Genomic DNA, 17,146 nt, shown 5'->3' on the forward strand with positions numbered 1-17,146 from the left:
TATAACAGTATGGACAGAAAACAAATTATGAATAGAATCGAACCAACAGAGACAAGCAAATAAACATAACAAAACAATACAGATAGTGAGGATTCTATACAACTCACATCTAACAGACATATAGTTTACTTCTTCTTGCGAGTGATTTGCTTATACTATTCGGTGTCAGTAGGGAGGGGTTATGGGCGCCCGCGCGGGTGCACTCGTCGTGCGGAGACCGCCAAGACAAGCGAACAATAAAGAAAGATTAAACAAACAAAAAACTCAAGAACTTTTTTCTCTTGAAGACCGTGTCGTTTTTTATTTAGATAATACACTACAACCCAGCGGGCCCTGCAGAGTCTAAGTCGCCCCTAGCTGTCGCCACATAGGGTACATATATACCACGCCGGCATCCGGCCGCGTCCTGTCGTTTCTTCTAAAATAAAAAATACAAGCGCCGTGTCGGTCGTTGGAAACTGTGGAGCGCGGCATAGGCTGTCCTCAGTCATCCTCTGTCTCTTCGTTCATTGTCTAGTTCTAGTTCTAGTTTAATTATAGTTCAACTAGTTTTTATATAGTTGTAGTTTATAGTTCTAGTGTATAAGGTAGCGGGTTCGGTGGTAGCCCTTCCTCTGCGCCCGCACGGCTCATGCCTGTTCGCCGGGTTCAAACCGTGCTCGCTTGTAAGAAGCCGATCCCACCAGCGATCCCCACGACGCCTGCTTGAAGTGCTGGGGGAATCGCATATCTCGAGAATGTCCGCATTTGCAAGGCCTCAGACGAGGCCCAAGAAGGGCACCAGTGCCTCAAGACGCTCCTGATGGAAGCGGCGCTTAATCCTTCGTCTCGGCACGAGTGCCGCTTCGGCTCCGCACCGGACCCACCGGCGCCGCGAAGACGCCACAGCACGACCTTCTCCGGCACTGGTCAGGGAAGACACTACTACCTCCTCTACCCAGCTAACGCCTCGAAAAGGACCGGCGTCGACGCGGCCAGTTGGCCGTGCCAGGACTTCGTCGACTCCGGCCTGGCAGTCCGTCGAGTCCGATCCTCTCAGCTCCCTGCCAAGATCTGGGGTGAGTTGAATGGTCCGTCCACGGCCCGAGACCTCTCCTTGCCAGGGACCTCACGCTCAACGGAGCTTGTGCTGCCCCACCCCCGGCACCGCGGTGCAGGTTCTTCAGTCTAAGGCAAGCCCATGCCTCGAGCAGCACTGTCCCCGTACTCTCCGCTCGGCACCAGTCACGATCTCGCACCCGATCTCGATCCGAGGAGGTGTCGCTCGCTATGACGCCGGTCATCCGCGACCTGCACTGTGTACCTGCATCGTCTCAGGCATCCGTCCTCCGCGCGGTCCTCTGCGCCGTATACCCTGGCACCGTCTGGCTCCAGCACGTACTGGCCTGGAGAGCTATCGTTCCCGTCATCGGCGATCCAGATCCCCAACTCCGACCTCCACGCCGCGCTGGTGGCAGGTCCGGTCGATCGCGGCACGTATGGATCATGGCACCGATCTCCGCACCAAGGGTCTTCGCCGCCTGAGTGCGGACGCGTACCACTCCCGTTCGGCTCCCCGTGGCCTCTCGCCAGGGGTCAGTCTCTTTGCGGGCGGCAGTGTGTACTTAGACGCTGAAACCCGCTCCCTTTCTCCGAGACTCAGCAGGAGCGGGTCCTCACATGGGGCTTCTGGACCCCCTGGCGTATACCAACCCGGCCCCACAAATTCTCCGTGTCGTCGTCTCTGAGCACAGGGCTCCGGAGGCTACTTCTTCACGCCCTCCTCCATCCCCTACGGAAGAGCAGTCGTCTCATCCTGCAGTCCTGAGCACCCGAAGAGCAGACACGGTGCTCCAGTCAGAGCCGCACCAAGACCCGCTCCTCCAGTGTCCCTTCTCGTCGTCCTCCCCAGATGAGGCGGTGGACAGACGACATCCACCAGTCCCCACCCACTGGACCTCAGTGCGCACCGGACCTCCTCAGCGCATGGCGCAAAATATGAACATCCCAGGCTGAGGCTCCGAGATAGAGACCCGTCTCGTGAGCATCCTCTCGGCGATGGCCCACTCCGTGTCGCCCTGCCCTTCATAAGGACCATCACCAATACCACACCATCTGGCAGTCACCGGCTTCCTTCCCCCCACGCTTGGGGGTGGAAAATACATGGTCCCTTCGAAGGCTATAGACTCTATGTGTCACGCGCCCTCCCTTGCGTTCAATTGTGTAATGCAGAGGAGCGCCACACGGCAACAAATACCCAACCACAACCAACTGTATAATTAATTTTGTTGGGTGTAAACCAATTAAGGTAGTGGGGTATAATTGGTTAAATAACCATGTTACAATATGTTAGGATTGGTTAGCTAAATTTCAGTAAAATGATTGGTTAAGGAATAGCTAAGCAAAACACAGGTTTTGCTATATAGTCTGAAGTCAATCAGGAAGTGGAGGGGGGAATGGGAACAGGGACTGTGGATGGGGGAATTGGGATCATGTTTTGCTAAAGGGGGGGATGGGAACAGGAACACGGACAGGGACACAGGCAAGGCTCTGTGGTGTCAGAGCTGGGAAGGGGGACACTAAGGAAGGAAACTGGAATCATGCTTGCTGGAAGTTCACCCCAAGGAACTTCGAATTGTTTGCGCCTTTGGACTTCGGGTATTATTGCTCTCTGTTCATGGGAGAAGGACCAGGAAAGAGAGAGTGAAGGAATAAGCCCCCTAACAAAACACAGATTGTGTGTTATTTAGAAGGAGCAGACTTATTAATGTTTTACATTAGTATAGAGTAGAGCACAAAAATATTACAAATACATTGCTGTAAAAGTTGAATGTTCTTATGTTAGAAATTCTGTGACATGCACCGAGTCATTTAAAAGTACAAGAAATGTTGTTTACATGAAACCTGATATATAAGAAAGTTCTTTATAGCAACATACCTGTGGGCTATGAAGATCTGTCGTTAACATGATAATTGAGTAAGCTAAGACATATGCAGTGTCTGCACTAGCAAAAAGGGTTTGCCTGAAAAAAACAAAGCCACATATTACTAATTCTTACTCATTACTCAGTTTCACAAAAGCATTAAAATAAGAAAGTGCTGCTTACCCTTGGTTACATTCTAAATATCTAGCAGCAAATTTCTCCATTAGCCGATCAATTTTCTGAGCCTCTCCTGGAAGACGGAATCCCTCTAAAAACATGCGTAGAGCTGATACAAAATCCTTTCCTGAAAAGTCATGTTGGTCCACATATGCATACATGACTTCTTTGTTAAATTTATCATTGTCTCCCAAGAACTCTCCAACCTGAGTCTAAAATAAGAACGAAGAGAAAGGTAGACTACCAAAACAACATGCTGAATTTATGTACAGTAAGCAATCTGCCACAGAGTATTTAAAATCTCCTATTTATAGCATTAGGAATCTTTTCCTGCACCTTCTTCCTGGCTTCTGATTGACTAAGTCAACCCAGCACAATGATCTAAACAGATACTAATTAGACCGTATCGAATGAAAGCCCTTCATACTTAACACTGCAGAGCTTCTGAAGACAGGGAAGGAAAAGGTGGGCTAGCAGCAGATGAGAACTGGAAAGAGTGGCATACTGCACTACATTTCTTCACAGTGAATATTTTGTTCACATGCAAACAAAAGCAGTTCTTTAAAAAAATATTTGTAATGTTTCTCCACCAGTCTGTAAATAGCATATATTTATTTTAGCCACACACACACACATACACACACACTAGAACAGTGTCCCCCTGGTGTGCGCTGTTGTCTACCCTTTTCCTCCTTGCCATTCTGTTCATTCACCATTTTGCTCCACTCCAGCGTATCAAAAAAACCCTTGTGATAGGTCAGCTGCACTGGCCATTTCCAGTTCTTCCCCACCCAGTCTCTTTAGGGGAGGGTGTAGTAAGTGGGCATGCAATGCCCTCTTATCCCTACATTCCTGGATCCAAGGTCCAGTAGGTCACACAAGATCCAATGTGAGGATTCCTTCTTCCCCTTACTCCTTTGTACAGGCATAGTACACTCCAGAGCATTCTAACCCTATGAAATTTATAATTAGTGTAAACAGGTAGCAACGTAAACACAAATATCAAACAAACTAAAGTTACCAGAACAGTTTCCTTACCGAGTCTAATCTTTCCTCTTGATGCAAGAACTGGGCAATATCTTCAGGAGTAGTGCCCAGCATTCCCTGCTCTTGCAGGTACTGTATTCCTCTCTTTGGTTTCTTATTAAATCTGCATAAGCAATGTCAATATGGTATTAATTATAGTAAACATCTCTCTCTCTCTCTCTCTCTCTCTCTCACACATACACACACACACAGATAAGACAGTCAAGTTACTGATATCATAGATAACATCAAAATCATTTTTTTTATTTGCTAATCAAAGTTTAGTTTTCTTCCTCTGCTAAATTGGCCAAAATGTACACAAAATAGGGACAGACCACTGCCTTGTCTTTTCTGCAAAGATTGAAGAGGTTAGTCTTCAGTAAGGATTTAATATCTGCCCTCAACCATTCATCATGGGATGGCTTTTAGTCTTTCAGAACCACTTTCTTTTGCTAATGATTGCCAGTATTGAGGTACTGAACTGGGCAACTCCCTCTAAAGATGGTCTCAATGTATCTAAGGCCTTGGCTATACTGGCGCTTTACAGCACTGCAACTTTCTCGCTAAGGGGTGTAAAAAACACACCCCTGAGCGCAGCAAGTTACAGCGCTTCAAAGCACCAGTGTAAACAGTGCCCCAGCACTGGGAGCATGGCTCCTAGTGCTGCAAGCTAATCCCCACGGGGAGGTGGAGTACCTGCAGCGCTGGTAGAGCTCTCTCCCAGTGCTGGCGCTGTGACCACACTCGCACTTCAAAGCGCTGCCGCGGGAGCGCTCCCGTAGCAACCCTGTACGGCTGCAAGCGTAGCCATACCCTAAGTCCTCAAATCACTGAGCAATACAAATATTCTTCCTTCTCTTTAACCAATGGAATGTTAATGTGGTGCAATATTGTTCACACAAGTCCAGGATGCTGGAGATTCAAATTGTCTGGAACAGGAACTTCTGTTCCACATAAATTCCAGAATAAAAACACGTTCTGAAATGAAATGAAACAATGAAATTTCCCACAGAATGGAAATTTCAAGAATTAGTTAAAAAGATCAAAACACGTCATTTTGATCTTTTCTAAATGCTTGAAGCTCCTTGAGTTGCCTGGAGGCCAAAGAACCTGCCAGGTGGGCTGTCGTGGGGTGGTAGAGCCTCAGAACAATTTTCTTGTGAAAATTTGGAAAATTTTAATTTTTACCAAAAATGATTTTTCTGTCAGAAAACCATTCTACCATACAATTCCTAACATTTCTAGTGAATGTCTTAACTATTCTCCAGTTCACATTAGAACAGGGCCATGAAACAACATGCAGAGAATTTCCTTTAAAGAAGCTAATACGTAGACTTTTGTCAAATAAGGTATTACAAAAAGTAAGTCAATTCTTTTGACTGGTCTATTTATTGTATGAATCTAATATACTTTTTTTTATCCAAGTTTGGATCCCTTTCTTTTATGCCAGGAATGTGGCAGAGGCAGAATGCTCATCCTCTCTAACCGTGAGGAAACAGGCTAACATACAGGGCATTGCTGGCAGCCTCCAAATGGAGCAGCATCTAGAGCTCTACCATTGGAGGAACATCTGCTACATCCAGGGGTTTTTGGATGATGGAAGAGAACTGAGGGAAGAGTGGAAAAAGCAGGGGAGTCCTCAGAGTTCCAAGAGAGCCTGAGAATCCACCATTCCATGGGTGACCAAGTACACTTACAAATCTATTCCTTGTTCTATTATTTCCTTCTGTTGCTTTAGGACCTCAAACTGCTCTGGGTTGTCAATGCCAGACATCTGTGTGCTGTAACTGCCAATTCCTGATGAGGCCGTGGAGTCCAGGGAATTTAAGCTTCCATATCTGTTAATTGTCTCTGGGTGTTTGGTTTCATTGCTCTCCTGCTCTGTAGGTTTTTCTTGGCCTACAAAGTGAAAACAAAGGAAACCAAGTCTTGTTTTCAAAAAGTTAAACATACTGTAAAAACTACAAAATCCCAGTTCAGAAAAAATCTGAAAAATAAATTAAGGTTTTATAAAGTTATTTTACTGTTATTTAATAGAAACTCATGCCCAGCGTATATCAAAAAACTTTTTCACGGGATAAAATGTATTTGAAAATGAAGTTTTACATTAGAAGTGGTGTTTCTCAATATAATATTGATGGCAGTTAATCTTGCCAAAAGCAGTGACATGGATGTGGGATAACGGTCTTTGTACAAGAACTCCTGAACTCTAATCTTAAGTATTTCCCCTCTGATTTCCAGGAACAAGCCACATGGACAAACTTTTCAAAACTTTGTACTTAAACTGCCTGGTTTTCAGAAGTCCAAGCAATTAATATTCCCATGGACTTCAACGGGAGCCCTGGATGCTCAGCATCTCTGATAATCAGACCACTTTAAGTGCCAGTGTTTAGATACTCAGTTTGAACATTCTGGCCTTCACCTCTCAGTGCCTCTGTTATCCCATATATTACATGGAAATAAGAAATAGTAATAAAAATAATGAGCATTGTTTACGGCTACTATTATTTCATCATCTGTGGCTCTGGCAATTACTACTGGGCTTTACCTTAGAAAACATAAAAAGCAGTCTCTATCCTGATTTAGTATTAATCAAAATAACATGAAGTTCAGTATTTAAAAATTAGGGGAGATTGAAAGTGTCAGCTCAGAGTAAGTTTTATATAAAACAGATGCACAGAACTGTTTTTCTAATTAGAAGGGTGTAATACAATTAAGTAGCTTCTGATGTTTTAATAATCCAGGAATTGAAATAACTCAAGATCAGTTAAGCTTAAAACAAATTTTTGCACTGAAAGTTCCATAAGAAATTTAACAAATGGGACATATTGCTCACTTGTTTGTGCAGCTTCTTGTACTAATGCAACAAATAGCGTTTAAGTGCTGCAAGCTTACTAAACCATTGTGGCTAAGTAGGACGTGTTACACTTAGCTTTCTTAAGTGCTTATACAACTGGAAACATTTTTAAAAAGCCTGTATTAGAAACTCAAGAGCTTGTGCATTTTTGTGAATATTAGGTATGACTGCCAAACACCTGAACAGCACTATTCAAATAACCTGATGGATCAGGTTACCTAGTTACTTGAGCAATTATGGTGAAGCGCCTAAGCAGCACATCTCCACTCATTAAGTGCTAAAGCACAAATATTCCAAAACATCTTACCAAGGGTTGTCTGAGAATTGGGATTAACATATTGATCCTTACTCCATTCTACCATGCACTTCAAGATTGATACTAAACATTCCAGTCCTTTCTTTCTCAAACTTAACTCCTGGAAGAGATTTCAAAAGTTGGACATTTTAATGTAATGAAAAGACTATTTAAAATACACCTCTACCTCGATATAATGCTGTCCTTGGGAGCCAAAATATCTTATCACATTACAGGTGAAATTGCGTTATATTGAACTTGCTTTGATCCACCACAGTGCACAGCCCCGCCCCCCAGAACACTGCTTTACCGTGTTATATCTGAATTCATGTATATCAGGTTGCGTTATATTGAGGTAGAGGTGTGTTTTATATGCATCATTCCTACAAACTTGTAACTTTATAAAACTTGCCCAAATACCAACCTGAATATTAGTCATGCCAAGTTCTTGGCTACCCCTTCCTTGAGCAATTTTTGATAGGTCATTAACCAGTCTTTCAAATATGTTTGCTGCATTTAAGTCACAGTCATAGTTTACATAAATATCCACTACACTCTGGGCATCTGTAAAAATGAAATAAAATGAAATGTTGATAAAACTTATGTAGCAATAGAAATAAGAATAAAAAAAATAAAAAATTAAAAGATATTTGCACCTGCAACTTGTCTAGGACACAAACATAAAAATCAGAACCAAGGGATTGTTAGTACCTGCACATATCCTTGTCAGTGTTTGTATAACCATCCATTTATGATCAAATGAGCTAGTAGATGTTTCCAAGATATATAGGAAAATTTCTTTGAAGAAAACCTAGGAATTATTTCAGGAAGAAAAAAAAGCCATCTATTAAATTTCAACCACATGTAGTTCTTATAAACACATTTTTTTCAATTGCAGCTTTTGACTCTGAAGGCTAACATTCTGATCCATGCAATACTGAATGCATGTAGATAATATATGAAGCAGTCTCTTGGGGTGGAATAAGTTTTCACTCATGATTAGTAGGTTTTACAGTCTGCGGGACCTTGAAAAGTCACTACACATATAAATGTAGGGCTCTTACCAGAAGTAGTTATAGATTCATCAAGTCTAATGCCAGAAGGAACCACTGTGATCATCTAGTTGGACCTTCTATATAGCACACGCCACAGAACTTCCCCAAAATAATTCTTAGATCATATCTTTTATAAAAAGATCTATTCAGATCCCAGAAGGCCAAATGCTGGCTGTATTGTGGGACAACTTAAACTAAGAGAAAATACTCTTGCACAGTACAGTTGCTTAATGTTTTCAAAAATATCCATTTTCTGTAATAGACTTGCAGATCTGTTTGGGCTTTGGGGGGGCAGTTATTAATTCATAAAAAGGACCTTCGGCTTCATAGCTCCTTTCTCTTCCTTTCACAGAGATCTATAATGGAGTAATTAACTAGAATAGTGGGGTTGTGGTATTGAGCATGCTTGGCAACTAGACTGGGCAGAGTACGAGAGAGAGGACAGCTCTGAGCTGTCGTATGAAGGACATACTGATGGTGAAGTATGCCCACAGAATAAGAAACAGTCACAAAGACTCACAGAACATGAGCACAAGCAGCTGCTCAAATTACCTTGGTGTGAATAGAACCATTAGTTTGCGCCATCTCATAAAATACGAACTACTGCATCAAACTATCTTGCTACTGTCCACTTCTGAAATTTCATCTCTCCCCCCACTGGTTGCTATTAGGATAAAAGTCTATTTTTGCTTTAGGGTAGAAACATCCACTTATTTGGGGAAAAACAGCAACAGTGTTCTCTAAATAACTTTGACAGTAAGCATTTTTTTAAAGAGAGACTTGACCAGATGTGTAGCACAGATCACCACCACACAGAGCTCTTTAGATTATATATATAAAAAACCCAGATCAGCAGAGCTCTCTAGTTACTACTCACAGTAAAGAAAGGCCACTGGGAAGTATGGAGAGATCAAGGACTACATCCTTTTTGAAGTTGATTTTATTTGATGAAAGCATTATTCAGGGTCACAATACCAAGAGTTTAAAATAAAATAAATAAATAAATCACTACCACACTGAACATATCCCCTCCTACTAAGACAACCTGTTTTAACATTTACAGAATCTTTCAAATGCAATACCCACTGTCTTTCCCTATTTTGCAGAATCTAAACAGAGCAGCATATATGATTAAATTTTTCTCAGACTGCACCCTTATTTGTTATGTATGAGCACATATCCATTGCTCCCGAGGGAATTCTGCGCCACTGTGCATACGCAGAATTTATGTCCCCCCGCTGATTTCTTTGCTTCCTTGCAGAAAAATCACTTTCTGATGGGGAAGCAAAAGGAAGTGACAACAGCAGTCATGCACCTTCGCCAGCAGCATGTTTCAGGTGCCCAGGGCAGCCGGCAGAGAGGTAAATCATTGTGAGGCAGAGGGCAGCACTGGGGAAGACCCAGCTGGTGGCTCCTATGCTAACGCCAGGCTCAGCTGCTAATCCAAGCTGAGCTGAGGATGGGACATCCTCTTCCCCTGCATGGCACCCCACCCCCAAATTTCTTCCCGGGCTGTAGGAAGTTCTGCAAACTCCACCCCCAACACACACACACCCCACTTCCTGCACCTATTGCTCCTCAGCTGCATGGGGAGGGATCACTATACAGGGAGCTGCTCCCCCATCCACCCAATCCTGACCCCCTCATACCCACACCCTCCTACTGAGCCTCACCTCCTCCCCTGTACCCAGAACCCTGTGATGAGCCTCATTCCTCCCGCACCTGGACCATCCCGATGTGCCACCCATACCCGGATCCCCACTGTTGCAAGTCCCAACCAGCTGCACTTGGATCCCCACCCTATTGAGCCCCCCCAAACCCAGACCCCTCTGTGGAGCTCTACCCCCGCTCCCCATACCCAGACACCCCTCCTGCTGAGCCCCAACAACCTCCACCTGGACCCCCTCTGCAGAGTCCCATTGCACCCAGAATCCTCCCCAACAATCCCCTGTGCATCTAGATCCTCCCTGGACCTGGTTCCCCCACTGAGACACCCACAACTAGATTGCTCCATTCAGAACCCTCTCAACCCATACCTGGATCCTCCACACTAAGCCCCTCCACACTTGGATCCTGCCTTGCTGAGCCTTCCTGCCCACACCTGGTGCACCTGGCAGAGAGGCAGAGCCCTGGGATATTTCTGGGGCAGACCCAATCCCTGCACTCTGTCAGGGTTGGTTGCAGCCTCACCGCTGAGTCCATGTCCCTGGGGAAGAGCTGCAGAGATATCCCACCTTTGTGCAGCCAGTTGCCTGTGCTCCTCAATGCCATATTTATTTGACAAATAGAATTTGCAAAATTTTAATTTTTTGGCACAGAATGCTCTCAGGAGTAATCTATACTGCTAGACAAAGAGTCTGAAAACAAGTAAATGACCAGTTTCTGAGATAGAATCCATGGAGGTTCCAGTACCAAATGCAGGAGTCCAAAGTATCAGAATTATGGGCCCCAGGCTTGAGCTATGAGGATAACATGAACTTTGTCCTTTTCCGCCCTACAGATGACTCTCCGAGGAAAAGACATACATTAAATTCAGTCAATAAGAAATAATGCCCAGATCTCTGTGCATCCATGAAGAGACCAAACTTCTGGCTTTTGGATGGTCTTCAGACAAATACATCTGGGGAGAAATTAATTTTCTGAAAATTGTGGTGACTGTTTTTTTAAGCAACCCTCAGGCTGATTTTAATGTCTATTACTTGGATAGCTGAGAGGGTGGTTTGTTTGTTTTTTTAAAGCACCTAATGACAAGAAAGTTTAAGTACTTACCTTGTTCATCACAGGGAAAACCTGATGGCTATTCACAGGTGGGGAGACACAGGTAATAAATCATCAGGGCCTAAACCCCAGTAAGTCTCCAAGTTATTATAGCCATGCTATTTGCACAGACTGACAAACATTCAGATGCTTTTCTCCCACCCCCAATGACCTTTTTTAATATGATCAAATTACCATTACAATGATGATTCATGCATCAGTGGAAATACATGGAATATATAGACCCTTTTAGAAAGATTGTTACAGTAAGATGAGTGAAGACAGAGAGAGCTCCCATATGTGGGTGGAAAGAAAGATGAGATAGCAACCAGACAAATTCTGATCGAGCCCAGAGGCCATTCTGGCTGTTAAGTGCAATAAAATAGTTCAAAATGAAAAAGGATGGATGACAATCTGTGGTCTTCTTTCTAAACAGCCCAAGTGGAGAGCATCTTCCTCTTAAACAAGCAGGTTTCCAAGCCTTCTAACAGAATATGGTGCTCAATCTCAAAATCAAGCGGTCAGTCTGAGGAATTTCATATCTACGTGGAGAATCCTACTCCTGATCCTGAGACAAGAGATTTGGTGTAACAGAAACCACAGCCTGTGGGCCGTCTTAGCTCCAGGAGCTCACCACAACTGCCAAGCCCAGTCTGGGGCTAACAATTACAATCTGTCCATGCCTTTTGGACAACCAATAGGATCAGTGGTATCGAGAGTACCATAAAGTAACTCCTAGCTGAAGTCCAGGAAAAAATACATCTGTCAAAAATTATGGCTCCTGTATTTCCTTGAAACAAACCAGAAACATCTCTGATTTTTCTTGGTGGCAAAAGAATGCAGTGATGATCTGCCTTATTAGTGGGAAAGGGAATACAGGCTTGACTCCTTGAGATATCATGCATGGTTATACTTGCTTGAGGAGTCTTCTAAAATGATGTCTTTTTCAGGTAAGCACAAAGCCATTAAAGTGATCTGATGATAGATTAATCTCAGAGCATGACAGCTTTCTGAAACGGAACTGGCAAGACTAGCTTCCTTCCTCACAGCTGCTATGGCAGAACACCGCAGAATTATCCCTCACATTTGAACAGTTTTAGATTTGATTACAGGGAAGAACTTATCTATACAGTGCACTTATGGGGTCCCGTTATTGCTGTTAATATATTTATACTCACAACAACCCTGAGAGGTAGCCCTGAAGGATTCAACACCTGCACTGATTATCAGTACAGATGGTAAGGGAGATAGGGAGGGGACTCCAACATGATGTTCCTCCTTTGTCCACCATAGCTGAGAATCCTGAATCTCTTGGAGAACAAACAGCAGCATGTACTTGGTGGTTAAACGTACAGAGCACTTCCATAACTAGCACTGCAGAGGCTTCAGACAGTATTATGAATGGCATGGAATAGTTACCCAATGCCATAAAGCCTAAAAGTCACCAAAACCACCATATACTTTCACTGAGACTAAGGCCTTAGAGATTACTCCTTCCTGTTTGTCTTAGAATCTGCTCTTTGGTAAGAAAGCTTTAATAGCTGTGGTGTCTGTATGGGCTTTGATAAATTCCGTCCTTGCTGCTGAGATGAAGATGGATTTCTGTATTTATACCCAGAGAGCGAAACAGCATGCACATCCTTTGAGAACTGAGGACACGGATGAAATGGGATCTTATTCAAATCACCAAAATACAGGCAGATTTGAGCCTTGATGCTTGAGGAGAGTAGACACAGCAGGCAAATGTTTTTCCTTTTCTAGCAAAAACCAAAACAGCTAACATGTTTTCAGATACAACCAATAAACCGAAGTACCAGTTAGGCCACATTTTTTGTTCTAAAATTTCTTGCATAAAATACAATTATATTATATTGTGCACAGCTTTTAAAATATTATATTCTTGTTTTATGCCCTATACTCTAGAACTAAAAACTTCTGTTTGCATGACTGAACTTTACTTGACGGCAGAGTTTATTTACAGATTTTGTCACTTCAGAATCTCATCATTATCCTTCATCAATACTGTACACAGCCAATTAGATTATATAATTCCCAGTTAAGAGATCTATTCCCAGATTATTTACATTTTGTATATAATTTTGAATAATATATAATATTATGCATTATTTACATATGATATATAATGCATTATTACAAGGTTATGAATGCCTTTCCTTTCCTTGAAAGCTAAGATTCTACAATTCTGTCAATATCCACTTTGGTCACAAAATTACCATGTGTACTATACTGTGGGTATATGGATTTCCTATCTTTCATTAAAATCTGTTCCTGTATAAACAAGGTGAAAGTATGCCTTCCTAGAGAATTAACACACATTCACAGTCAAATATGGTGGAGTTGTGGGGGGGGGGTTTAAGCAAATTTGACCTTTGACCAATAACCTGAGCTCAGGTGATGAAGTAAATAATCATTTGTCTCTTAGAAAGAATTACGATGATTACTAAATTAGTACAAATGAAACTAAAGCTATAATGCAAGTAAAAGTAGGCAAAGAAAAGTAAAGATTATTTTATAAAAGGAGCCTGAAGCCTAGTACTTAGACTGAGGCTTATTGGTAGCAATAGTTAAAAAGGCCATGTTAGGCCTAATAAGAGATAGCATTAGTAAGGGCATGGCTACACTTACATTTTTGCAGCGCTGGTAGTTACAGCTGTGGTCGTACAGCTGTGTAGGGCCAGCGCTGCAGTGTGTCCACACTGACAGCGACCAGTGGTTACTGCAGGTGTTTCCAACTTGGGACATTTGCAGCGCTGTTGTGAGTGGTGCATTGTGGGAGCTATCCAAAGAGCACTGTCCATTTTGGCGCTGGGTTGTGGGAAGGGGACGAAGGCGTCGGGTTCATTCGTTCCTGTTCCAACGACCCGTTGGTGCATCGCTTCCCTTTTCAGCCGTTTTTAGTGCCATTGTGAGTCTGCTGCGTATTTCAGTAGAATATGAGCAGAGTGTGAGCTTTGCTGGATGAATGGTTGCCAGATCGTCTTTGGCAGTTGAAGCTATTCTTATGTCCAAAGGCAGTAAGAGAGCTGGCAGTGATGAATAGGATTCGTGCTGACGCGCTGGCACTAAATTGCTTGCGCTTACGACAGTGCTCAGCATCGTGATGCCGCCTTTTGACTCGGGAAACAAGACTGAGTGGTGGATCACATCGTCCTGCGCAAGTCTGGATGACGATCGTGGCTCAGACTTTAGGATGAGAAAGCACTTATGGGACTGATTGCTAGTCGCCAACCCTGCAGCGCAGGACACTGGACTGAGAGCTGCCTGTCAGTGGAAGAAGCAGTGTGGCTATTGCAGCTGGAAGTGGCACTCCAGACAGCTAACGATCGGTCGGGAACCTTTGAGTGGGAAGTTCACGTTGGAATAGTGTGATGCAAGTTTGCAGGGCCATTATCGCTCCTGCTTAGAAGAACCGTGATCTGGGAATGTGGAACTTCTTGGATGGCTTTGCACAAATTGGGTTTCCCTAACTGTGAGGGGCTAGTATGGGACGATATTTCCTATTTCTGCCCACCGCCCTGGCTCGAGTACGTTAATCGGGGGTTTTCTCTATGGTTCTCCAGGCGCTTGTGATCCGTGGGCGTTTCACTGATTTACACGGATGGCCTGGAAGTGTGATGATCAGCATCTTTTGGACAGTGGCGTATTTCAGGAGTAACAGCAGGGACTTTTTTTCCCAGGACAGGAGATCACAGTGGGGGATGTTGAATGCCCATTGTGATTCCTTGGAGAGCCCCGCTTACCCGTTACTGCCTTTGCTATAACTCTATCAGGAGCTTGACAGGAGCCAGACGTTTTCAACTACAGGCTGAGGCGGATAGAAATGACTGTGATGTGTGCTTTGGCTGTTTAAAGGGGAATGGAGAAGTCTCTATGGGAGCTAGACGTGGGGGAAAGCGGATCCAGCAATTATAACGCGTGCGTTCCTCCGTAATATTTGTGAGGGAAGGGTTGAAACCTTCAGTGATGAATGGACCTCCGAGTTCAACGCCTAGAGGTGAATTTGCACAGCAGAGGCAGGGGTACTAGAGAGGCCCAGCACAGTGCTTCAAGGATTGGGATGCCTTAAAGGAGCAATTTGAGCTGAAAGCCACAGTAATGTTGGGTGCTTCACAGGAGTGAAGTGCAGTGTTGCAATGATTTGCAGTGCCTTTTTTCACTGTGGTACAGTGTTACACTTTTTGTAACATAAAAATTGTTTTAAAAGACAAGAACTCCTTATTAAAATAATTACAGTCCTAAAACGGGGTGGGGGTAGGGTGATGAGCAGTAAGTCAGAGGTTTGAATATGTCTTCTTGAGTGTGTGCAATGCCTGCTGCACTTCAGGATTCTATGCGGCATGGTGATAGGGTTGAGTGCATAGTAAGTCGTAGTTCTTCAGCGGCTGTTAGGTGACGTTATGGGTGTTGGGGCAGCTGGTGTGGTAAGACTAGGATGTGGGAGAGGGTGTTTTGAGGAGCAGTGGGCACATGGTTGAGCTTTGGGATGGGGGGAAGGCACGGTAGTGCTCTTGCCTGCATGGCTAGCATTGACTGCATGAGGTCTTGTGGCGTTCAGGAGTGCTTAGAGTCGATCTGTGCTTCTTTTGGTAGCCAATTCCTTCTCTTGGCAGCCTTTTCTTTTTCCTGTTTCTTCCTCAGTCTTTGCACTTTTTTATCTTTTTTTTTTTTTTTTCATTAGTGGAATACAGATTCATAACTTCTTTCACCGCTCTCCTTATTTTCCTTGGTTTTTTCTTAGTTCTGTAGTTTTTCAGAGTCTGCGCTGATGGAAGCAGTTATCAAGGTCACTTAAAAAAAACAGAGAGAATACTTTACTACAGGCTGTATTGTTTTTAGACTATTTCTAGATCATTTACACATTGCGAGCATAGACAGACGAGGCCGAGCTGCAGAGAGAATGGTGAGTTTCCACACGCGTCTCACTTGAGGGTGGGGACTGCTATGTCGGATCATGGGGTTTCTGTGACTTGGGGAAGCAAGAGCAGCTACAGGGAATAGCACTGACCCCTACACCCACATCTGCCACAGCAGGTATCTCAGACATTGCACACGCGGCTCCCTGGGAAGGGGGGTGCTTGACTCTGGAATCCATGGGCTTTCTGTGACTTGGGGAAGCAAAGAGCAGCTACAGGAATACCACTTAACAGTATCCCTGCATTTTCCACAGAATTTTAACCTCCCGATATCTCGCGCTCCGGGTCTACCTGGGAAGGCGGAGCGGTCTTCTACAGCTATGTGGATTCTGCCCTGGTCCCTACGCGCTTGCCTGTGTCAGCAATGGTCCCCCCATCCCTCACAGCACAATGGCGCGCGACGTTAGCCTGACTGGGACAGGACTCGGTGGCTCTCCCTATAAACTTGCGGAAGCGCATTGCCACGCTCTGGCTGAAATTTGAAGAGATTACAGAGCAGATTACCGCGACGGGGATAGACCAATTCAATGGGCTATTCCACATCTAGGCATGCTTGCAGGAGCCATAGCCCCCCTCCTCCCAAACATTTCCTCCTTATAATAAAGCTTCTTACGGGACAGGCTCTCTGCTGGTTCCTCACTACAAGTCCCACGGCTGCGATGGCTAGCTTCTTCCTGGCTGGAAATAGCTCCTGGTGCATGACTCCTGGAGTCTCAAACCTCAGTAGCCTCACTCTCGGGTTCTCTACCCCTCCCCCTCCTCTCCAGGCTCTGAACTGTCCATCGTCATCCTCGGATTGGCAGTGGGGTAATCCAAGTATCGCATCCAGTCTTTGTAAAAACGGCAGGTCGTGGGGCAGCACCCTGAGGTGGTTTTCCTGACGTGCTTTGCAGTAGGCATCTCGCAGCTCCTTTACCTTACACTGCCCTGCACTGCACGCGTCCCGTCATAGCCCCTGTATTGCATTGACTTTGATATCTTGCCGTTAGGTATCAATTTTACGGCTTGGGCGCAGCTGTGCTGCACAGTTCTCACCCCAAACATGATGAGATCCTGCAGTCAGCTGTGCTCCATGCTTGGGCTTCGTTGGGGCGTGAAGCCGATGGTCACTGATTGATTGATTTGATTGTGCTCCACGCTCG

The 17,146-nt window shown here is 44.4% G+C and overlaps 1 protein-coding gene across 6 annotated transcripts in view; it reads right to left on the reverse strand.

The window, feature by feature from the left end:
• ARFGEF1 (ARF guanine nucleotide exchange factor 1) overlaps nucleotides 1–17,146 on the reverse strand; it is a 195,764-nt gene that overhangs the window by 64,897 nt on the left and 113,721 nt on the right. For all 6 annotated transcript variants that reach the window (XR_012655356.1, XM_032805003.2, XM_032805004.2 and 3 more), the window contains 7 exons: nucleotides 7,970–8,069; nucleotides 7,683–7,822; nucleotides 7,271–7,379; nucleotides 5,804–6,005; nucleotides 4,119–4,230; nucleotides 3,087–3,292; nucleotides 2,918–3,002 (listed from right to left, as the gene is read on the reverse strand). Coding sequence is in view for 5 of the 6 variants with exons in the window: in XM_032805003.2 (XP_032660894.1) it covers nucleotides 2,918–3,002; nucleotides 3,087–3,292; nucleotides 4,119–4,230; nucleotides 5,804–6,005; nucleotides 7,271–7,379; nucleotides 7,683–7,822; nucleotides 7,970–8,069 (954 nt within the window). In the remaining variant the exon portion in view is untranslated. The remainder of the gene's footprint in view (nucleotides 1–2,917; nucleotides 3,003–3,086; nucleotides 3,293–4,118; nucleotides 4,231–5,803; nucleotides 6,006–7,270; nucleotides 7,380–7,682; nucleotides 7,823–7,969; nucleotides 8,070–17,146) is intronic.

This window comes from Chelonoidis abingdonii, chromosome 2 (genome assembly GCF_003597395.2).
Source record: "Chelonoidis abingdonii isolate Lonesome George chromosome 2, CheloAbing_2.0, whole genome shotgun sequence".
NCBI classification, from domain to species: Eukaryota; Metazoa; Chordata; order Testudines; family Testudinidae; genus Chelonoidis; species Chelonoidis abingdonii.